Source organism: Phaethon aethereus, assembly GCF_964289735.1.
Source record: "Phaethon aethereus genome assembly, chromosome: 18".
Classification (NCBI taxonomy): Eukaryota; Metazoa; Chordata; class Aves; order Phaethontiformes; family Phaethontidae; genus Phaethon; species Phaethon aethereus.
In genome coordinates, this window is record NC_138594.1 from 4,480,555 (window position 1) to 4,498,994 (window position 18,440).

Genomic DNA, 18,440 nt, shown 5'->3' on the forward strand with positions numbered 1-18,440 from the left:
ATTAACATTCAAAGGAGACGAAAGACACAGTGCAGAGCAGTACATGCTTCTTCCACAACAGCACACCCTGCTTTAGGTGGACCTTTGCTAACGACACAGACAATTTGGCCACCAAATTACTGGGCCTTTTTTGTTGTTTTAACAGGGAAGGGAAGAGATTAATTATTTACATTGCTACTACCTGTGTGCTGAGGAATGAATGACATTTACCCAAACTAATTCAGTATATGCATGACAATTGCATGGCTTGTGTTTACAACAATGATCAGAAATGCTATGTCAGGAATTAAAATATTCTACAGCCAAATAAAAATTATTGAGTCTGTGTATCATTGGGGTGCCTTGGTCCTTCCCTAAGGTCTTCAACCAAACTTTACATAAGAGGGGATGAATGTTGTTCCTCAATACTCTACCATTTCACAGCCCAGATTCCTTCAGTGATTCCAGACAACGTAATTAAACACAGGGCTTACAGTTCTGTGAGGTGCACGAGTCACGAAGCCATCTTTAAATATATTTAGCAAATTCTTTTCTTTTTCCACACAGTCTGGGAAACCTGATTCTCACAGCTCTTTCCCAGACACTCATACAAACACAAGTATTGTTAGTGTATTCCAAGGATCTATTAAAGAAGTAAAGAGGGAATATTGCTTTTATTTCAGTACAAATAATTTAATCTTTTACTTGCTACACTCAAAGCTGAAGTGCCATAGATGCAAAAGAAGCTGTTTCATATTTGTCTAGTAAGCACAATTACTTCTAGACTGCGTATTTTGGAAACCTCACTGTATTGTGTAGGTAAAGCAGAAAGCAAAAATCCTAACATTTATTTTCTGCTACCATGATTCAAAGCTGTGGATAAAAACTACTCAAAAAAGCTGTGTAGTGCAATCTGCTGAAAAAACAGAGCATTTCAAAGAAGATGTTTCTAGGAGTAAAAAGATATTTTGTTAAGTTACTGCACCTTCTTATATAGCTTTCCAGACAAGAGTTAGTGTTTTTTTAATTACTTTAAAGAAATTCTTAACAAAATACTGGCAAATATTGACTTGGTTTAAAAAAATGACCAACAAACCATGGAACCATTAAGCTAAAGAATGCTGTCTACGGCTGTCTCAATGTCGTCCAGAAAACCACATTAAGAGAGTAAACAGAACTGCCAGGTTTTCAATGTTGGTACTGAGGCTTCCTAAGAAGGTTTCAGAGCTGACAGTGGCTTTCGGGACCAAAGGGGGCTGAGTTAGAACACCTCCACCAGACGCTGAAAGAGCAAGTTCCTTGCCATCCCCTGCCTGCAGTCACGTCAGCACTGCTTCCGCACCTCGAGGAGCGCGGTAGGCACGGAAGGCACGCAGGCAGGGGAGACAGGACGAGAATGACAGCCATCTGCATGAACGAGCCTGCGTGTGTGTCTACGGACATTGACTTCTCTGGGTCGATGCGGGAAGAGCATATCTGCTCTCTTATTAACGAGGAGGTACGGCTCTTCTGACCTGGGTGAAATTTCTCCTCCTCCCACCCCCAATTACACAAAACCAGTGTGTGGACAACTAATTACAATACCTGCAACGCATGCCTGGCCTTCAGCACAGAACAACGGCAATACAGTGAATTAGGTGAGATTTAAATTGGATGAACAACAGGGACATCGCTGAGAAGCACAGCAACAAAGAGGCCAATTGGAACAAGAGCATCTGGAATAAATTTAATACACGTAACCTTATGTGCAGCATTTTGTGTTTAGAACAGATGCACTTTCCTTTCTGTCATTTGCCAATTTTACATTTGCAATAACTAAACCTACGTGTGATCTCAAATGACTCAAATAGCTTGGCCTCTTTAAAGGAAATTGAGAAAATTCCTTCTCCTGTGTGGGAACAGGGCCAGCAGAAACAGAGTCGGCATCTGGGGAAAAGGGATAAGTCTAAAGTCTTTACGTTACATAAATTGGGCACACGCGGTACTGCAAAAAGGTGCGGGCTTCTTCCACCTGAAGGTAACTGGGTTTCAACAGTTCAACTGACATCACCTGGGGTGGCCATCGCCACTCTTTTTATGGTTTATTACGCAACAGCAGTGTAATTGCTTTAAAAAAATCCACGGGAGCACGTAATACATAGAAATCATTAGCCAGAGATCGGTGGGGACACATACCATCCTAAAACACTGTAAGAACACCAGAAAAATATTATACACATACAATGCATGAACACGCTTCTGCTGAATATGTAAAAGATATACACATAAAAAGAGAAATGCCACTTCTGCCTTACTACTCCAGAAAGCATTAGATCCTGAATTGCCATTCAGAGGCTATTCCGTTCCCATGGTACTGAGTACCAGACTTCTCAGCCTCACCGTGCTCTCCAAGGCGCGCGCAATCTGTCGGGGCTCTCAGCAGACCGAGCATCTCTGGTGACCGTTCACTGGCGAGACCAGCAGAACGACTCCTGCAGCCACCCGAGCCACAACCAGAAAATAACGCGCCAGTTTTGCAAGGGGCTTCAGGTCGCTCTCCTTTACCCTCCCCATCCCTTGTCCCACCACCAGCAGGGAGCTGACAGTTACCACTATCTTTTAAGAGTAGCCACTGGGCAGTTTAAAAAAGCCCAATACGCTCTGCTTTATTTATGACAGCTCTGTTTCAAGCATGTTGCCCTTTGCCTCCAGCAGTCTCTCTTGCCAATTAACACTCCCTACGTTATTATGAATACACTCCACAAATTCACAATGCAGACTGAGATGAAATCAGGAGGTTTTGGGTTGTGCTACCACCGAGAAGAAATGGCATTTCAACCAAAACTGCTGCCCTGCTTGGGGCGGGAGGGCACACAGGGCAGGGGGGAAATAGCAGGTGAGTGACGCTGCGGTTCCAGGAACGCTGGAGGCCAGCGCACACCTGCACTGCTGCCAGAAGCAATGGTCGCCCCCACCTTCCTCCCTAGTTTGGCACAATTTGTGAGCACGCAGCAGAGCAGATCGAGGAACTAGCTCAAGCGGAATGTTACTGGAAGAAGGGTATTTTTAACTTGGAACATTCTAATGCCGTTCATCACGTAGCAATACAAACCATTCCTGCCAGTTCAAGGGAGGGGGAAACTCATGCTGAACGTGCAGGTTTGTGCCAGGTTAAGATGAGTAGGAAGTAACAGCCTGAAAAGTGGCAGGGAGAGCTTTTCTCTTCAGACTCCAGATTCAAACTAAGCCAAGCACAACAAAGAAAAGCTGCTTCTGATAGCCTTTTGATTACCCCGGGGATACTAAGGTTGACTGATTTCAAACCCCACTGGATGGGTATTTACCTTACACTTCGCTTCCCTGCTGGCAGGTTCAGCAGGACCCCGGCAGAGAAATGACCCATGCGTGACAAATGAATCGCACTCTAAACACGAAAATGGAGGAGAAACACCCAGTGGTTCACTTGCCCTCCTGCACGGAGATCACAAGACCAGACATACAGAGAGCTTCACAAACACCAAAGTTCATCTATAAAGCTACGCCAGAAATGTCAAGCTGTGTATTCTAAACTTTATGAACTAGATATGGCGTGAAGAGGCAGGAAAATGCGCCACAGGTTACGCCTCTGCGGGGCAGGAGTGACACCATGTGGCAATTTGCTTCAACTGGAGCACTGAGCTCCTAACAGGTGTCAAACTAATTCAGCCAACAGCTATTTATCCTGTTTAAATTAAGCCGCGTGGGACATTACCTGCTCTGGATTGCTAATGTTTTATTAGAAAATAAAGGTCCAGGATAGTGCACAATATCCATTTGAAACTTCAAAATGTATTTGGAAATACTTCTTTATAATGTGACAGTGGACTATTAAGTGGCTGGTGTAGGGCTAATCCTGATGCCAGACACCCTACAACCCAAAGTTCCCTTGTTAAAACTCCACTCAGCCCAATTGGTAAAAAATGAGAGAAGGAGATGAAATGGGAGCCAAATACCCCAATGAATTCTAGTGTTTTATTCCCAGCTTCTCCCAAGAGTTTTGTATTTGCTGTATGACAAGCAGGAAGTTCACAGCAGAGTAGAAGCAACAGGGAAGTTGCTCACCAGCAGTAAGACTGACTGTTTTCTAAAAACAACCATGTACCTCATCCCTCTTATTATAGGCACGCTTTATATAAAACGATCTGAAACTGCATGCACACGTTAGCTTTTTCATGCCACCAAGCAGAGTGTCTCAATTTTCAGGCTCATTCTGCATTGTATTTCTACATGTTTATGGCGTGCTGCTTTGCCAAGGCAGTAAATGGTCCCACTCAAGAAATCAGGCCCAAAGTCACGCTTTTCCTCTATGCAAAAAGGAGTAGGTGGCATCCAAGAGTGCGGGCGGGCAGGCCTCGGGGCCAGGGATCGGCGTTTATCCATCCCTAACTATAGCCAAAGGGCATATGCTGAGGAAAGAAAACGCAAACACTGCACCAAATGCAACGTTGAGCTCACCCATCTACCACGTTCAGCTGATCTGCACGCAGGCTCTTCGAGCACCGCAGAACCCGGTACGTCAGGTTCACTTGGCTCTCCGTGAAGCACGCACAGTGACTCGTTCATGATTACCTCTCAACTATAAGGTACCTATATGACCAAAAACTGTCACACGCAGGAACTAAACTCTCTGCCTCTTTCTAGAGATCAGCTTCAAAATCTTCCCCCCCTGCCCATAAGCCCCTGGATTTTATTGCAGGCTTCTTAAATAAAGCAATGGCACCACAGGACTGAGCTTGAGGCTCGCTTACGCAGCAAATGCAGCGATGCTACCCACGTGCTTTCTGTTTAGTGACCCACGACATGGGCGACAGACTTTAACTGGGATTTCCACCCATAATCTACCACCTTCCTCAGCAGGGAAGACTGGAGCCTTATGTGGAAGTCCCAGATCACTGGCATGATGACCAAACTGAACAAGAAATATTCACTCCACCTGTGAGTATTTGACTCATTTTAAATTCCCATTCAAAAAGGGACTGCCAAACTTGATTTAAGAGAGATTACCTAAATACACACTTCAAAACAAAAGTAGACACAATTAAAACTTTTAAGAGTGATAAAAGCCTTTCAAATTTATCTGCTGTGAGCAATTCTTGAATCAACAGATTCCAAATCCAGTATACATGCTTATAGGATTCACGTTGTACAATTCTGTAAGTATCTGTAGATGCACCAAGATGCTGCCTGAGAGAGTTTCTAGAATATATTTTAATATTACCAAAATTAAAATGATTCTCTTCTGAAACATCTGCAAAAAAACATGATTTCACATTGGAATAGCTCATTTGTGTTTATCCATTCCTGAACTAAATGCTTTCCAGACAGCTGAACTTGGTGTGGAAAAGCTGGGACATGCCTTTTTTATTATTCTTATTAGAATCTTAATTAACTTCTTTGGAGATATCCACATTAACAAAAGCAGTGGAATTTTGGAAGCGATAGCTTGTAGGCACACTATTTTGCAGCATCCCAAGAGGGCACAGCCATGGCTAACGGCTCACAGTACAGTGAAGAAAGCACTCCAAAAAGGACGCTTTCGGAAAGCTAATAAAGGAAAGGAGCTTCATGGATCCAATACTGGCCCAGGTCTGCCAGGTGGAACATGCAAATTGAACTTGATTAACGTACTGGTTGCTAAACAATGAACCCATAACTAACTTCGGCACTGACACAAGAGTCGAAGATTTTCTCAAGACCCTTTCCGGGCTATCTGGTCCAGAATTCACCACAGCTGTTCCACTTCAGGAAAATGCAAACTTTATATCCATACACACTCACTCTTGGAGTCCTGTGCACCCACATCTAGAGCAACATTCAGCAGCAGTCAGTGTAAGATTTAAGAGGCCTCTTGCACGGTGGAAAATAAACAAAAAAGACTTTCAGCGACTTACTTCTCTTGCATGGTAAATACATCAAAACAGCCATTAGCCAGCATTTGGTCCAGCATTGTCAGGAGAGGTACAGACACCCTGATGAAAGAAAATAATTTAACAATGTAAATTCACTTCTTGGCATACATATATATACTATTTTTAATTAGAAGCAAAGAAAGAAACTTCCTATCTACCTACACATATTTAAATTAGAACTCTAATTTACACAGAGGAGGGTTGCTCGGTAACTTCTGTGTGTTGGCTAAATCATCCTTGTTGGCTGAGAGGGGGACGTTCCGTTACAGCCAAAAGGAAAAAAACTAATTAACACGCCTGGTTTGAACTTGCAGGGTCCTGAAATCACAATTAACGGTAGTAGAAAATATTAATTTATTTTCTAATATATAAACAACGTATTCCACAAAGCATATCAGAAGTTACACCACCTTCTCACTACAGGTAATTACCAAATGAACCAACACACAACGCGTCATCTGGAATAACTATGGCCATGTTTTCTATTTCAACAGCTGAGACATGAAACAAAATAAAACTAAAATAAAACGGAAATGGAAAATTTTGAAAGAAAATGGAAAATTCTATTAATAGTTGTGGGTTTTTTCCCCTAGAGAATATTTTCTATTTTGTACACATTTGATAAGTAAGGCTTAGAGAAATTAAACTCATTATGCAGAATGAGTCACCTTTAAAGAGAAATCTTCATGAGAAAATTATACTTCAAAGTATTTGTGGAAAAACACTACCTAAACGAAATGCAGACTGGACTACACTGAAAAGCGTGCAGCAATAACAATCCCCAATATTGCATTATGTGAAAACTGGTGCTTATCACATTACGTGCAACATGAAACTATAGTAAACGCAAAATATTCTACCATCACTCCTTTGTTACACGTTTTACCAAAGGTACTGCTGTACCAAACAGATGTACTAAAGCAAATTTCGGCAGCGCAGGCATACTTCATCTAGGCATATTAAAAAAGATGTGCCATACATCTGACTTCAAATAGTCCTGCTGTTCAAGATCAAAGAGCAAAAGAAAAACATTACCGGTCATTCCGCAGGTTGTCCTCAAAGACCTTCAGCAGCGTCTCACAAAAACTCTCCATAGCACTGGAATCATTTTGGATTTTCTTCATGTAGTCAAAAAGGCTCTGGGCAGAGTATCTGAGCTACAACAGAAGGAACCGCAAATCAAGTGAATAAACCCCGCCACGACACCCAAAAACACCAACTCCGCAGAATTACGCTTATCCCTCACGACCCGAGGTGTACACCTGCACTAGGAACAGGCTCTTCCAACAGCAGCCGAGTGTATAAATTCAGTAACCATATTTGACAGGAAGATGGCTATTTTACTTTCATTAATCCTTTTTCAAGGAAGGGGTTTTTTCCTTTTTAAGTTTTGCCATTGTAGGAAAAAAAGACCACATTAAAGGTTCAGTATTTTTTTTCTCTCAAAATAAAACATCCCCAAACCACTGTGATTATCCTGCTTTACTTCAAATAACAATATTGTTATGGCTCTGAAAGTTAAAGAGTACACAAGGAGTTCAAGAGGTAATATTTATTAAACAAGCTGATGTAATTGAAAAAGGCAGCCAAGCTCTTGGGCACATGGTGCAGGCCACACAAACCAGCAGTAAACTCAGGTTAAAAATTAAAAACAACTCAGAAATAATGACTCTCGGTTTAACTTTGTTATGTTAATCAGCTAGTTCAGAAAGACGGCAGAAGGAGGTTTGAGCGCTGATGCTGCAGGCGCAGCTGGAAGCGGCGCGTTTGGGACGTGCCAGCTGGTAAATGTCCCCACAGCCTTCGCTCGACAGCTTCCTGCCGCCGCGGTCCCCGCGCCCCCGGAGCCGCGGCGCTTGCGGGCGCACGCCAGGCCGGCTTCGCCTCCCCCGGTGCTGCAGTGCGGGCAGGGAGAAGGCGGCAGAGGCTCTGGGGGATCCCCGTTCCCGCGGGATCCCCCGTTCCCGCGGGATCCGTGCCCCCAGGCAGCTAACAGTACAGCCTCGAGCAGCGGGACAAGGACTGCAACAGGCTATATGAACATCCCCGCTAACGCTAAGATTTTCCCTTTCTGGCACAGGCAGGAATTTTAGTTTCCAGGCTCATCTTTTAAAATATCCCTTGAGGATGAGAAGAAAAAATTGGGGGTTTTTGTTACAGAAACTAACTTAAATGGAAAGTATCTCATCAAGGATGAACATAATCCGATTTTTGTATTTTCCTTGCTCTGACGTGAAGGATGATCCGACCTGCAGGGGCTTGGTCAAGTCACTGAAGGAAGGTGGGTGGTGGTTAGGGGGTGTCCCCCTCTAAGGGACTGGGTTACAACAAAGGGGGCTGTGGGAAGGGTAGGTGGGGCAGATCAGTTTTGAAGTACAAACTTCTTTTGGCTTTGGTTGCAAGCATTAAATTAATTTTCCGTTGAGTCAAGAGGGGGCTGTAAGCAATAAGTAAGCCTATTCAGTCAGTGGAGATTTTCTTTCTGAAGCTCATACGTAGCATTTTGATAGCTCATTCAAAGGTATAAGTAGTTCCCTCAGAAGATTGACCCTTTTATCAAGAAAAAACCCAAACATTACATCAGTATGAGAAGTGTCGTGTCTTCCCGAAAGCAAAAACAGAGAAATCTCGACTTAAACATTTTATCTAATTTAAATTTTATAACAGTAATATTTTATGGGTGCATCAGCACAGAAGGACAAGAAACATTTTAGCCTTGAATGAAAACTCTGAACTAGTTTTCAAAAGCTTTAGCCTACTTGTAAACAACGCAGCACAGCACTCCATGCTACCTGGATAGTAGCACGGTCTGCAATTTTAACAGTTTGTTCCACAGTGAAACATCCCAGACAATGAAGAAGCAGAATTTTTTCTTTAAAAAAGTCAAGCAATTTAAAGAAATGATTCAGTTATTCCACATTTCAAAATGAGAGTCAAATCTCAGTAAAAATTGTTTAAACATTTGTAGAAGCTAGCTATACTAAACTGAAATGCTGAATTGATCCGAGTATGGTTCTTCCATATGCTGTAAGGAACGCTGGTATGCTTCCCTGTCTGCTGAGTATAAACCGTATTCTTGCACTGAAAGGTCTTTACCAGATATACAATTGTAAGGAAGAGAGATTTCCTGAGAATTTAAAACCTGTATGCTACTCTTTAAAACAATCTGTGCATTTAAGACCGTTAAGAATAAAAAAGAAATGTCTTCTCTTAATACCTTACACTAGCAGAGATCAATTATAAGCAGAAGAAAAGTTACATCCAAGTCAAATCTCAGGAAAAGATCTTAAAACGTCTATGGTTAAACATGTAATTTTCTCTCCTATTTCTTTTGTATTTGAAACTACCTTGCAGATCTCACACCATTTTTTGAAGAAAGTGTAATTACTCATTGCTTTTCCTGCAGATTCAAATGATTGAAAAGGCAAGAATAGGCACGAAAGAAAAGAGCAAGCATAGATATGCGTAGGATGTTCCAAAGCTGCGCAAAACCAAGACAGAGTAGAAGGATAGTCAGAAAAAACACATAATTAAGACAGCATTTCTTCATTAGCAAGTAATTAAACAATATAAAAGTACAGGTGTGGATAAACCATCACAGAATTGCTGGGGAGATTTAGAAATGGGACGTTTTCCAAATCATCAGCAGAGACCATACAAACTTTACCGCAAGAAACTCCAATGTAACAAGATAACATTACATGAACAGGTTAGATCCATATTTCCTCCTCAGGTGAAACTCCTTTTTTTCCCAGGTAACCTATGAGGACAATATCTGAGCTCTAACCTCAACTGCTCATGCGTATTTGCAGAGAAGAGCATTTCCAAACGTCCTCCTCATTCATGCATAGAATTCACACTCCATCAAATGTGTGACATTTACCTTTCCCTGGGGTTGCACAAGGACTGGGAAAGGAAATTAGGAGGTTAACAGGTTGGAACTGGGACAACTTTGGATAAGAGTTTAAGAGGAGGCCTGAGAATGACCTTGTTCTTATTAAACATAGTAAGAACAGGGTTTGCCAAGGCTTGACTCTCCCATCACTTAAGCCGAGAGTAGACACTTCAGTGATAGGCAATACACAATAAGGTGAACAGTGTTCAAAGGGAACATTCATCTGATGAATTAGAAAGTCCTAAGGATTTTACCTCCTGAACCAGGGGAAAAGTATGAGGAAGTGTAGCTACAGCAAGTGGAGAAGGCAATTACAGCTCTGGATAGGTGCTTGGCGTCTAAGGAAAGCGTCTACACAAACCTTCATGAAATCATTTCCAAGTCAGCTTGTTGCAAAACTGAAGTACAATACTTCTGAAGAGCCTTGAGGCAAGAAGTGGGACTGATATGGCCAAAAGGAAATTAGCTTAGGCATCCTGTTTTGTAACAGGGCATTCAAAATCTCAGCTACCCATCAGCTATAAAGACGCCAAATGCACCTAAGGGCTCTGATCCTTACTTTGCAGCGCTGTCTTGGACAGACCAGACAACAAAACCAGTGGGGCATGATGAGAAAGGAAGCGCCCGTACTGAAGAGGTTCAGTAGATGCCAGTCTCCCATCTAACCACAGTCTCCTTGGACCCCAAGTATCATAACAGAATTCAGTCTTCTGCACCTAACGCACCACAAATGGAAGTCAAGTGAAAAACTACGGGAAAGGCCTGGACAAAATTAGCAATTATCTGTATATAAAAATGCAGAATGCTCCAGTTTTCATAGGAGCATTTCAACAGAGAAGGACCTACTCACAGAATCAGAACATCCCTGTAATATGTGCAGAAGAAACCATGTCACTCAATAACTAACACTGGGTTTGGATCATTTCTAATCGCAACAAATTTGCAGCCCTTAAGAGGCAGTAGCCTATTTTCCCAGTAACTTCAGAAAAAAAATCACATCTCATTTAAATTTTAGCACAAGTGAAACCACATCTCCCTTGTTTTACTTGCCACACTCGTTTTAATAAGTCAAATCTTTGGAGGCCAGTAACTCTAAGACTCAAGTCAGTGATATTTTACGAGAAGTAGGAATATAGTAATTCACACTATTTTTTCTTTAAAAAAAGAATGCCAGAAATCATTCTCAAATTTGTTTTGCTCTAGAGTTGTCAACCAAGAAAACTGGATTTGGGGTCTGTTCCTTAAACCCAAATATGCATTAATTTGCATACAATTTGGCACAGTAACCAGATGTTTTAGAACATCATCTAAGAATGTCCTGACATTCTAATTTCTAAGAACTAACACAGCCCTTCAAAGGCCAGTATTTGCTCAAAACAGTACACAGTGTCATAAATGTCACTGGCAAACAATGAGTCCATTTTGAGGAAAGTAAAACATAAATCATATCATGTATTTGGCACAGAGATAACGTTGGTATCTGTACGACATAGACGGGCTTTAATTTTTGTCAGGTGCTTTAACATACATATGCATTCATCAGAGAGTTTTGGAACTGGCTATTCCAATTGTTACAGGTCTTTGGCATCTCATGTTGGAATCCTGGTACTGGCCTGGGAGAAAACTTTTAATTTTCAAAATTAAATTTCAAAATTTCAAATGCTGCTTTTTCTTTCACGGTTTTACTTAAAATTTGTATAACATTTTAAAACCTAATTTTCACTCTCTATGGAAGGAGGGGAATCTCAAGACATTCTGTGGTTTAACAAGATTTTAAATATAGCGTAGTTCAACAATAATGAAATTATATCAAAATTATATCCTGACCCCTGAAATGACATGGTTTGTGAACTGGAGAAAGAACACCATTGTATAGCTCTGATCCACATATACTGAGAGGATTTTTTATGCAGCCATAAGAAATATGCATCACTGTGAGCCAGATATATAATTAGAAGATTCTTTTCACAAAGAAAGTGCCCTTTGAACCAAGGCGATGTAGCAGAATGCCAAATCCCAAACGGAATGACATCTTCTGTTTTTCCAGATTACTTCAAATGCTCAAGCTACAATTCTTTCAGCAACCACCCCGCCACCAAAATGTTTCTGAGATACCCCACATAGCTAATTTCAGAAAATCTCTTAAAAAAGCAAAACAAAGAACTACTCCTGCTAAATATACTGCAGAGCAATTTTAACTATGGAAAAATAGCCAGTGACCACTGCATTACAACGGAGCCTTTCTCCTACTAATTCCCTGAGATGACTTAAAGACAAACTGACATTTGAACTCAGATTATCTTGCAGTATACAAGAATCTTCTAACTTTTCGATGTCCACGTGTGTATGTGCATATGTATTTTTGAAGTGAGACGGAAGAAAGAAGAGATCACAAGAACACACACAGGTTACTGCAAGAACACCTATTTGAATAATCCTTTTCCTTTATCCAAGCTTTAAAAAAAAATCTGCTTCTTTCATACGGATTTAATAGGAACAGTTCTTAAAATTTTCTATTAATTTTTTAAATCAGTCAGTACCTGGATATTCAGCAAAGAACACTACAGGCTTTGACAGAATAGTTTGAAACACATGTCATTATAAGGCTTTAAAATTACAATTCTAATTTATCTATCGCATTTTAAATATTAAATGTAATTTACCACACACTGTATAATCACAAGTGTAAGTACCCTATACTTTGAGCCTCCTTTGCACTTCTATCTGGCTCAAAAGAGAATTAGGTCATCTTCTTTCTAAAGCCAAAGCCCTTGAGAATATTTAATCAGAAGAAGCCTTTAGCGTTAAAGAAAAATGCAGGGTCACAGAAAGTTAACATTTCAAAATCGTATTTTGAAAACAGTACAGAAGGTTCCCCTTAAATATGCTGGCAGATGGTAACAAGGGAAGGGAGCTAGAAGTAACTGAACTGTTTACACTTTTCAAAACCAAGCACAACAAAAACTTTAAAAAAAAAGTTGAGTAAGAATTTTCCTCTGACCTCAGTTAGCAGTCAGAATGTCTGTTTCTCCAAAACTTTCCTCCCTTTTTACACTATCATGAATAACTTTGGTTTTGGTGGAGCCTCCTATAATTAACTGTGTTTGAGTAAAAGCTGAATTTCATGTGCATGTCTGCTATTAAAAAAAATCTGTTAAGATTTACATTGTCTCTCTGATAATTATTGTCACAAACCAATAAGCATATGCTTTCAGAGTTTTAAAATAGCCATTGCTATGTAATTAGTTGCCATTTTAGAACGATTCAAATTATCAAAATTGGTTGAAATACCTGGGACTGCACAACACGAAATTCTCAGCTCCATGAAACCCAAAGGCATATGGACATCTCTTGATCGCAAGCACAGAACCCACACCACCAGGCAGAACCCATCATTTGGGCGTATTCTGAACAGCTCATGGTAAGACTGAAAAGTGGAAACCATGGAATACAAGCTCAAAATTATTACCTCCTTCCTTCTGTGAGTCCAGCAAGAGCTGTGTTCTCTCCACAAAATTGTGTTTCCCAACACTTACCACTTTCCTACCAGCTTTCTTAATTAGAGAAGGTAGTCTTAATTAGAAACACTCTTAAACACTGTTGGGGTGCTGACTCATGACCTCCTCCTTCTGTTACAGGACCACTGCAATTTAAAGGTTTAACTGACAGTCCAGAATATTCTGTTACTCACCTGATATTTCTCTGTAGTTTCATATTGAACTGTGTCCTTACCCTAATAATTGTTTTCATATATGTTACATCTTTGGCTACATCAAATGACAAAAAAGTTAGAAGCCAAATATCTTGAAACTAAGAATTCTGGAACTAGCAAGAAAGCTGTAATATAAGGACTGAAGGATACGCTAAAATTATAATGAAGTCTGGAAGATTTTGGCAGCATAACAGACCACCAAAACCAATGATAAAGACACTGCTCATGCACAGAAGAATGAAATAGAGATTGCAAAGCTCAGAGGATTCAGACAGACAGACATTTAAATGATATCTCTTTGGTATGTAACTCCTGGCATCTCTCTGGTACTTTTGTAGAAAATGTATCAAAACAAACAAATAAAAAAACCCCTGAACATACTGTTAACACATATTGACAATTAATAGTCAACACCTTGCATCAGGTTACAAGTGAAAACAAGCGATCACCTCATTTAAAAAGGGCCATCACCTTGCATTTAGCCACAACGTTTAGCTGAACGGCTCTTCCTCTGTTAACAGCTTGGAAGGGTGCACAAATAAACCTGAAGAGTTGATTGAGCCAACAGGCTGGAACTCTCAGCTTCTATCATGCCGGGAAATGAGAAACAAAGTGTCCTTACTCCTCATTTCCTGCATGCTCAGCAAGACTAAAAAATAATACTTTTAAAAATGAAAAATATAAAGCCCATCAGGTTTAAAAGTATGACTTGATTTCTTTTAAAAAGCTTACATCTGAAACTCTCGCAGAAATAACTGTCTGCAATATCCGTTGTAACAGACTAAACTTTTTATTCAAAAATTTTATCCGGTAAATGCATTCTCCTACCAAACAGGAAAGCCACTCCGCTTTCTTACCGTTGTCTCTGTTAATCCACCAACAGACACCGAGAGACCCAAAAGCACATAGTACTGGTATGCTGGCAAACCCAAAAGTTGGGTGATTCGAGGGAAAGCTTCTGATGCGGCATTCCAGTTTAGAGTCTCTTTCTCTGACCTGGGGAAAGGGGAATGAAAACAAAGTCATCCTGTATGTGCGCATTGTCTTTCTTCTCCATACATTCCTATGATAGCTCCTCATCCTCAAGTAGCACGTCAATGAAGAAAGTCTCTGAATTACCTAAAAATCAAATAAATCATTGGTCTTTAAGCCTATGGGGAAAATACAAATCAAAACTTCAGCCACTTCCAGTAAAGTGAATCAATCTTCAAGTCCTTGTTCTGATTCAGATAGGGATTTGAACCACAGTTTCCCTTTCACATGCACTGTTCTCTACACCAAGAAAAAAAGTTCTCTTTCTTGCATTCCATTCCGAGTTCTCTCCCACCAACAGTTAGTCAACAACTGATACAAAGACAGACTTCTCCCAGGAAAGGCTGACAGACATCCCACCACAGATCAATTGGCAGCCTAGCAGACAAAGCACTTTTTGAGTTACAGGAGGTTGAGACTCTGCTGAATAAACAGAATGCGAACACAAAGTTGGATGTTCCTCAACCCAGCCAGGTATTATAACCACCATACAGGAATGAGTTGTTCTCACTCTTGCTTTAACTAGAAATTCCATGTTGGAAAACTACTGCAACTAGAGCTTGGTTAAAATAACACAATTCATTAGAAATTATCATTAGGATCGATCAATGCTTTCCAGTCAGGGGGAAAAAAATTCAGGAAGGGGGACTGCCAATAAATCCCAGCACCCCCATCATGAAGAGAAAATGAGATTATAAACCAGACCTCTCATAAAAAGCAGGATTACCAAAATACAGCTCCCAACAGTTCTGTTTTACCAATGGTCTCCCATCTACTACTGGCATGATCTCTACCATCCACCATGAAATTGGCTGATGGGTTCAGAAATTATTTGGGTTCATCCAGAGAAAGACTTATGAAGCATAGCCTAACAAGACCTATCCCGTTAGGAAACTATGGTTTTAACAGGAACTCATACTGTAAGTTCTTCTTCTGAATATTTTGTACATCTATGCGTATTCATTGGACAGCTCAATGAAATTCTAACAAATAGCACCAAATATTCCTCCATAAACATATTAGGCATTCGGGCACAAAAATTACATTAGGTTGCTTATGTTAGGTGTAACTGAGTGCACGTATCTTTTACTTTCACTGGTTTAGGACACATTTTTCAATATATTACCTTGGAAATATCCTCTCTAGCTCTTCTCGATGAGGTATGTGTGGAACTGGAGGATGGTCAAAATGTAAAAGAGTAAGGAACACCGACCCTGCATGAGCTCGAAACTTATCTATTTTTTCAGCCGACTGTTGAGCCAGCCAACACATAATCTGTTTGCAGCTACAAAGAAGAAAACAATTAATTACATAATTTAATCAGCAGAATGTGTATGTAAATTTAAATTGTTTCAGCGGTATCAAAAATGTCCTGCTATGAAAGTATTCTGGTTTAACTCTTTGTAATGAACGTAAAAGTGATTTAAGACATCAACATGGTGACAGAATCTTTAAAGCTTTATCTTCCATAGATCAATCAAAAAACATGATGTTAATATACACAGTATTTGATATTCACATACCACCTTTCATCCAAAAAGATACAAAGGTGCTTTGGATCAACTGCTACATTTCAGATGGAAATAGAGCAGGAAATTTTCAAGTAGAAAACTGCACACATAGCAGAGGACAAGGTCTATCCCAAATCTCATCTATCCCAAATTAACCCCTTCTTCAACTCTGGCTAGTTTTTAACAATATTCTATTCTACCGACATTCATAACTAAACTCTCAGCTACAATACTGTGTTCTAGAAGGCCCTTTTACACCTTCAGAAAGGCCAACTAATGATAGTAAAACCAGCTAGAATTCCTTCAGTTACAGCAAACCCCAGAATATTTAGAAACTGTGATCCAACTGGCCGGAATGTTTTTCTAAGTTTCATGTGAATAATCTATGTCTGCAATAGACCAACAGGAGGAAGCTCCTGGACAACAGGTTGAGTAGTGTATTCCTACAGAATCCAGTGCTTTCCTTCAACCTGTCCTTCAAAGTTTGGGTTTTTTTAAATTAACAAAGAAATCATGTCTACATTCAGCTAACCACTGGGCATGCTTTGTCGATAAAACACCACCATTATTAGGGAAGTTTTGCTGCAGCTCAAGCTATGCTTAAAAACTGATGAAATTAAAAATCAGAAGCTCAGTGTAAATTATTTTTTCCTCTATTTCCTTACTAATAATTCCGCAAAGGTGACAGAAATGAATACGCACTCATCTCCACATTTTATCGCATTCCAAATTAATGATGCAATACTCTGGATAAGCAGGCAAGTTTGATTTCTATTTAAGTGAACAATACTGGCAAGCTCCACAGAGGCGGCAACTATAAACCAAATCTCACACACACACCATATTTCAAAGGCGAGACTGCCACCCAGTTTCTCACAGTAGGGTGAGTCTCTCTGTAAAAGATACAAAATTCTCAGCATCTGTATGGGTGAAAGCTTGATGCACTTCTATCAAAAGTTCTGTCACACTTAATAAAGGAGTAAGTATTAAATATAAGTGCAGTGCTTTCTTGTATGGACTGGAATGTAGTTATAAGATAAGACACAGAAACAGTACAAGTAGCATACATGTTGGCATTAATTAACTCCGCTTCATTCTGAACCAGCAGAAGCGTCACTTCCATTAAACTTGTCATAGCAGCTTCACGTACCCTGTTAAAAAAGATACAGTAGAGGGGTTACATCAGTATTTATTTAAAGAAATACATCAGCAGTTAAGTTAGACACTGGTAAAAATTCAAACTAATGAAAGCATTGACCACTGAGAGCAGCTATCATAGTTTTGGGAGGAAGAGGAGTGTGTAGAGCTGGGCCCTCCAGCCCCATTCTGCAAAGTGAAGCCCACATTGCACTGAGGGTACAATGGTCATCCTAGTTTCCAGGCAAGCCCCCTGCCTCACCATCTTATTTTTTATTCCAGCCAGATGTCATCAGGTTTATTCTTTATTTTAAGAATGTTAAAACTGATAATGATTATTACTATTTAGTATGCAAGTAGATGTATTTAAAGCTAAGTGCTTCGTCTGCTTCAAATCATCATCTGAAAAGGCCAACCCACATTTTGACCGCAAGATATTTAAGCACTGTTAAAAATTTCATATTCTTGTAAATTTTCATGCTTAATATTTCCAACATTAAAAAAAATTTTGACTCAGAATGGCTGAAATCTCCATGCTAAATAATAATTAGTTTTATGAAAAAGATTAGCTAAAGTAACACTAAGTTGTACTTGAAGTGCATCTTATCTATATGGTGAAGATTTTCTGCCTTCAAAATGTCTAAATATAATATCGATATAAAAAAAAGATTAAGAGTGTAATTTCAATTAAAAAAAAAAATCAATTTGCCTGTGTTAAACCACATGCCTTGTCAATACATGAGTTGTTAAAAGTAGTTTCTTTCTTAAGACATGGGCAATACCATGGCAGATCCTCAGTTGCTTACATGATCCTGCAGAAGACCAGGACCAACACATTCATCACACTAGTCACTCATGGTAATGTCATCCTTTCTCAGTAATAATTAAAAGAGGAAAAAAAAAAAAAGAAATAAAAGAGCAAATTGAAATATTTGAAAACATACACCTGCCTACTGTGAAAAGAAATACTCCTGCTTCCAATTGCCAAAACAAGCTGAAAATAGTTGCCTATGCAATCTAAAACTGGGTGGGACATCTGTTATAATGGTAAAAAAGGTAAATTACATCATTTTTTCCTAAGTAGCTTAATACAAGTTTGGCAATCTTTCATCAAAGTATGTTTTCCTAGTTCTTCATATAGTATCTAACTACTAGATATTCATGTCTAACACCTGTAGACAGATTGGACAAGTCCCAGCAAACAATCTGTCTAACGAAATTTAAAGTTTGCATATGGAAAGTAAAGT

The 18,440-nt window shown here is 39.8% G+C and overlaps 1 protein-coding gene across 1 annotated transcript in view; it reads right to left on the bottom strand.

Moving 5' to 3' along the window:
* The window catches only part of TBCD (tubulin folding cofactor D), a gene marked incomplete at both ends in the record, with an annotated part of 130,263 nt that overhangs the window by 8,625 nt on the left and 103,198 nt on the right, over nt 1–18,440 (bottom strand). The window contains 5 exon segments of the mRNA XM_082008267.1: nt 5,889–5,966; nt 6,942–7,063; nt 14,371–14,509; nt 15,672–15,830; nt 17,124–17,207. Of these exon segments, the coding sequence (XP_081864393.1) occupies nt 5,889–5,966; nt 6,942–7,063; nt 14,371–14,509; nt 15,672–15,830; nt 17,124–17,207 (582 nt within the window).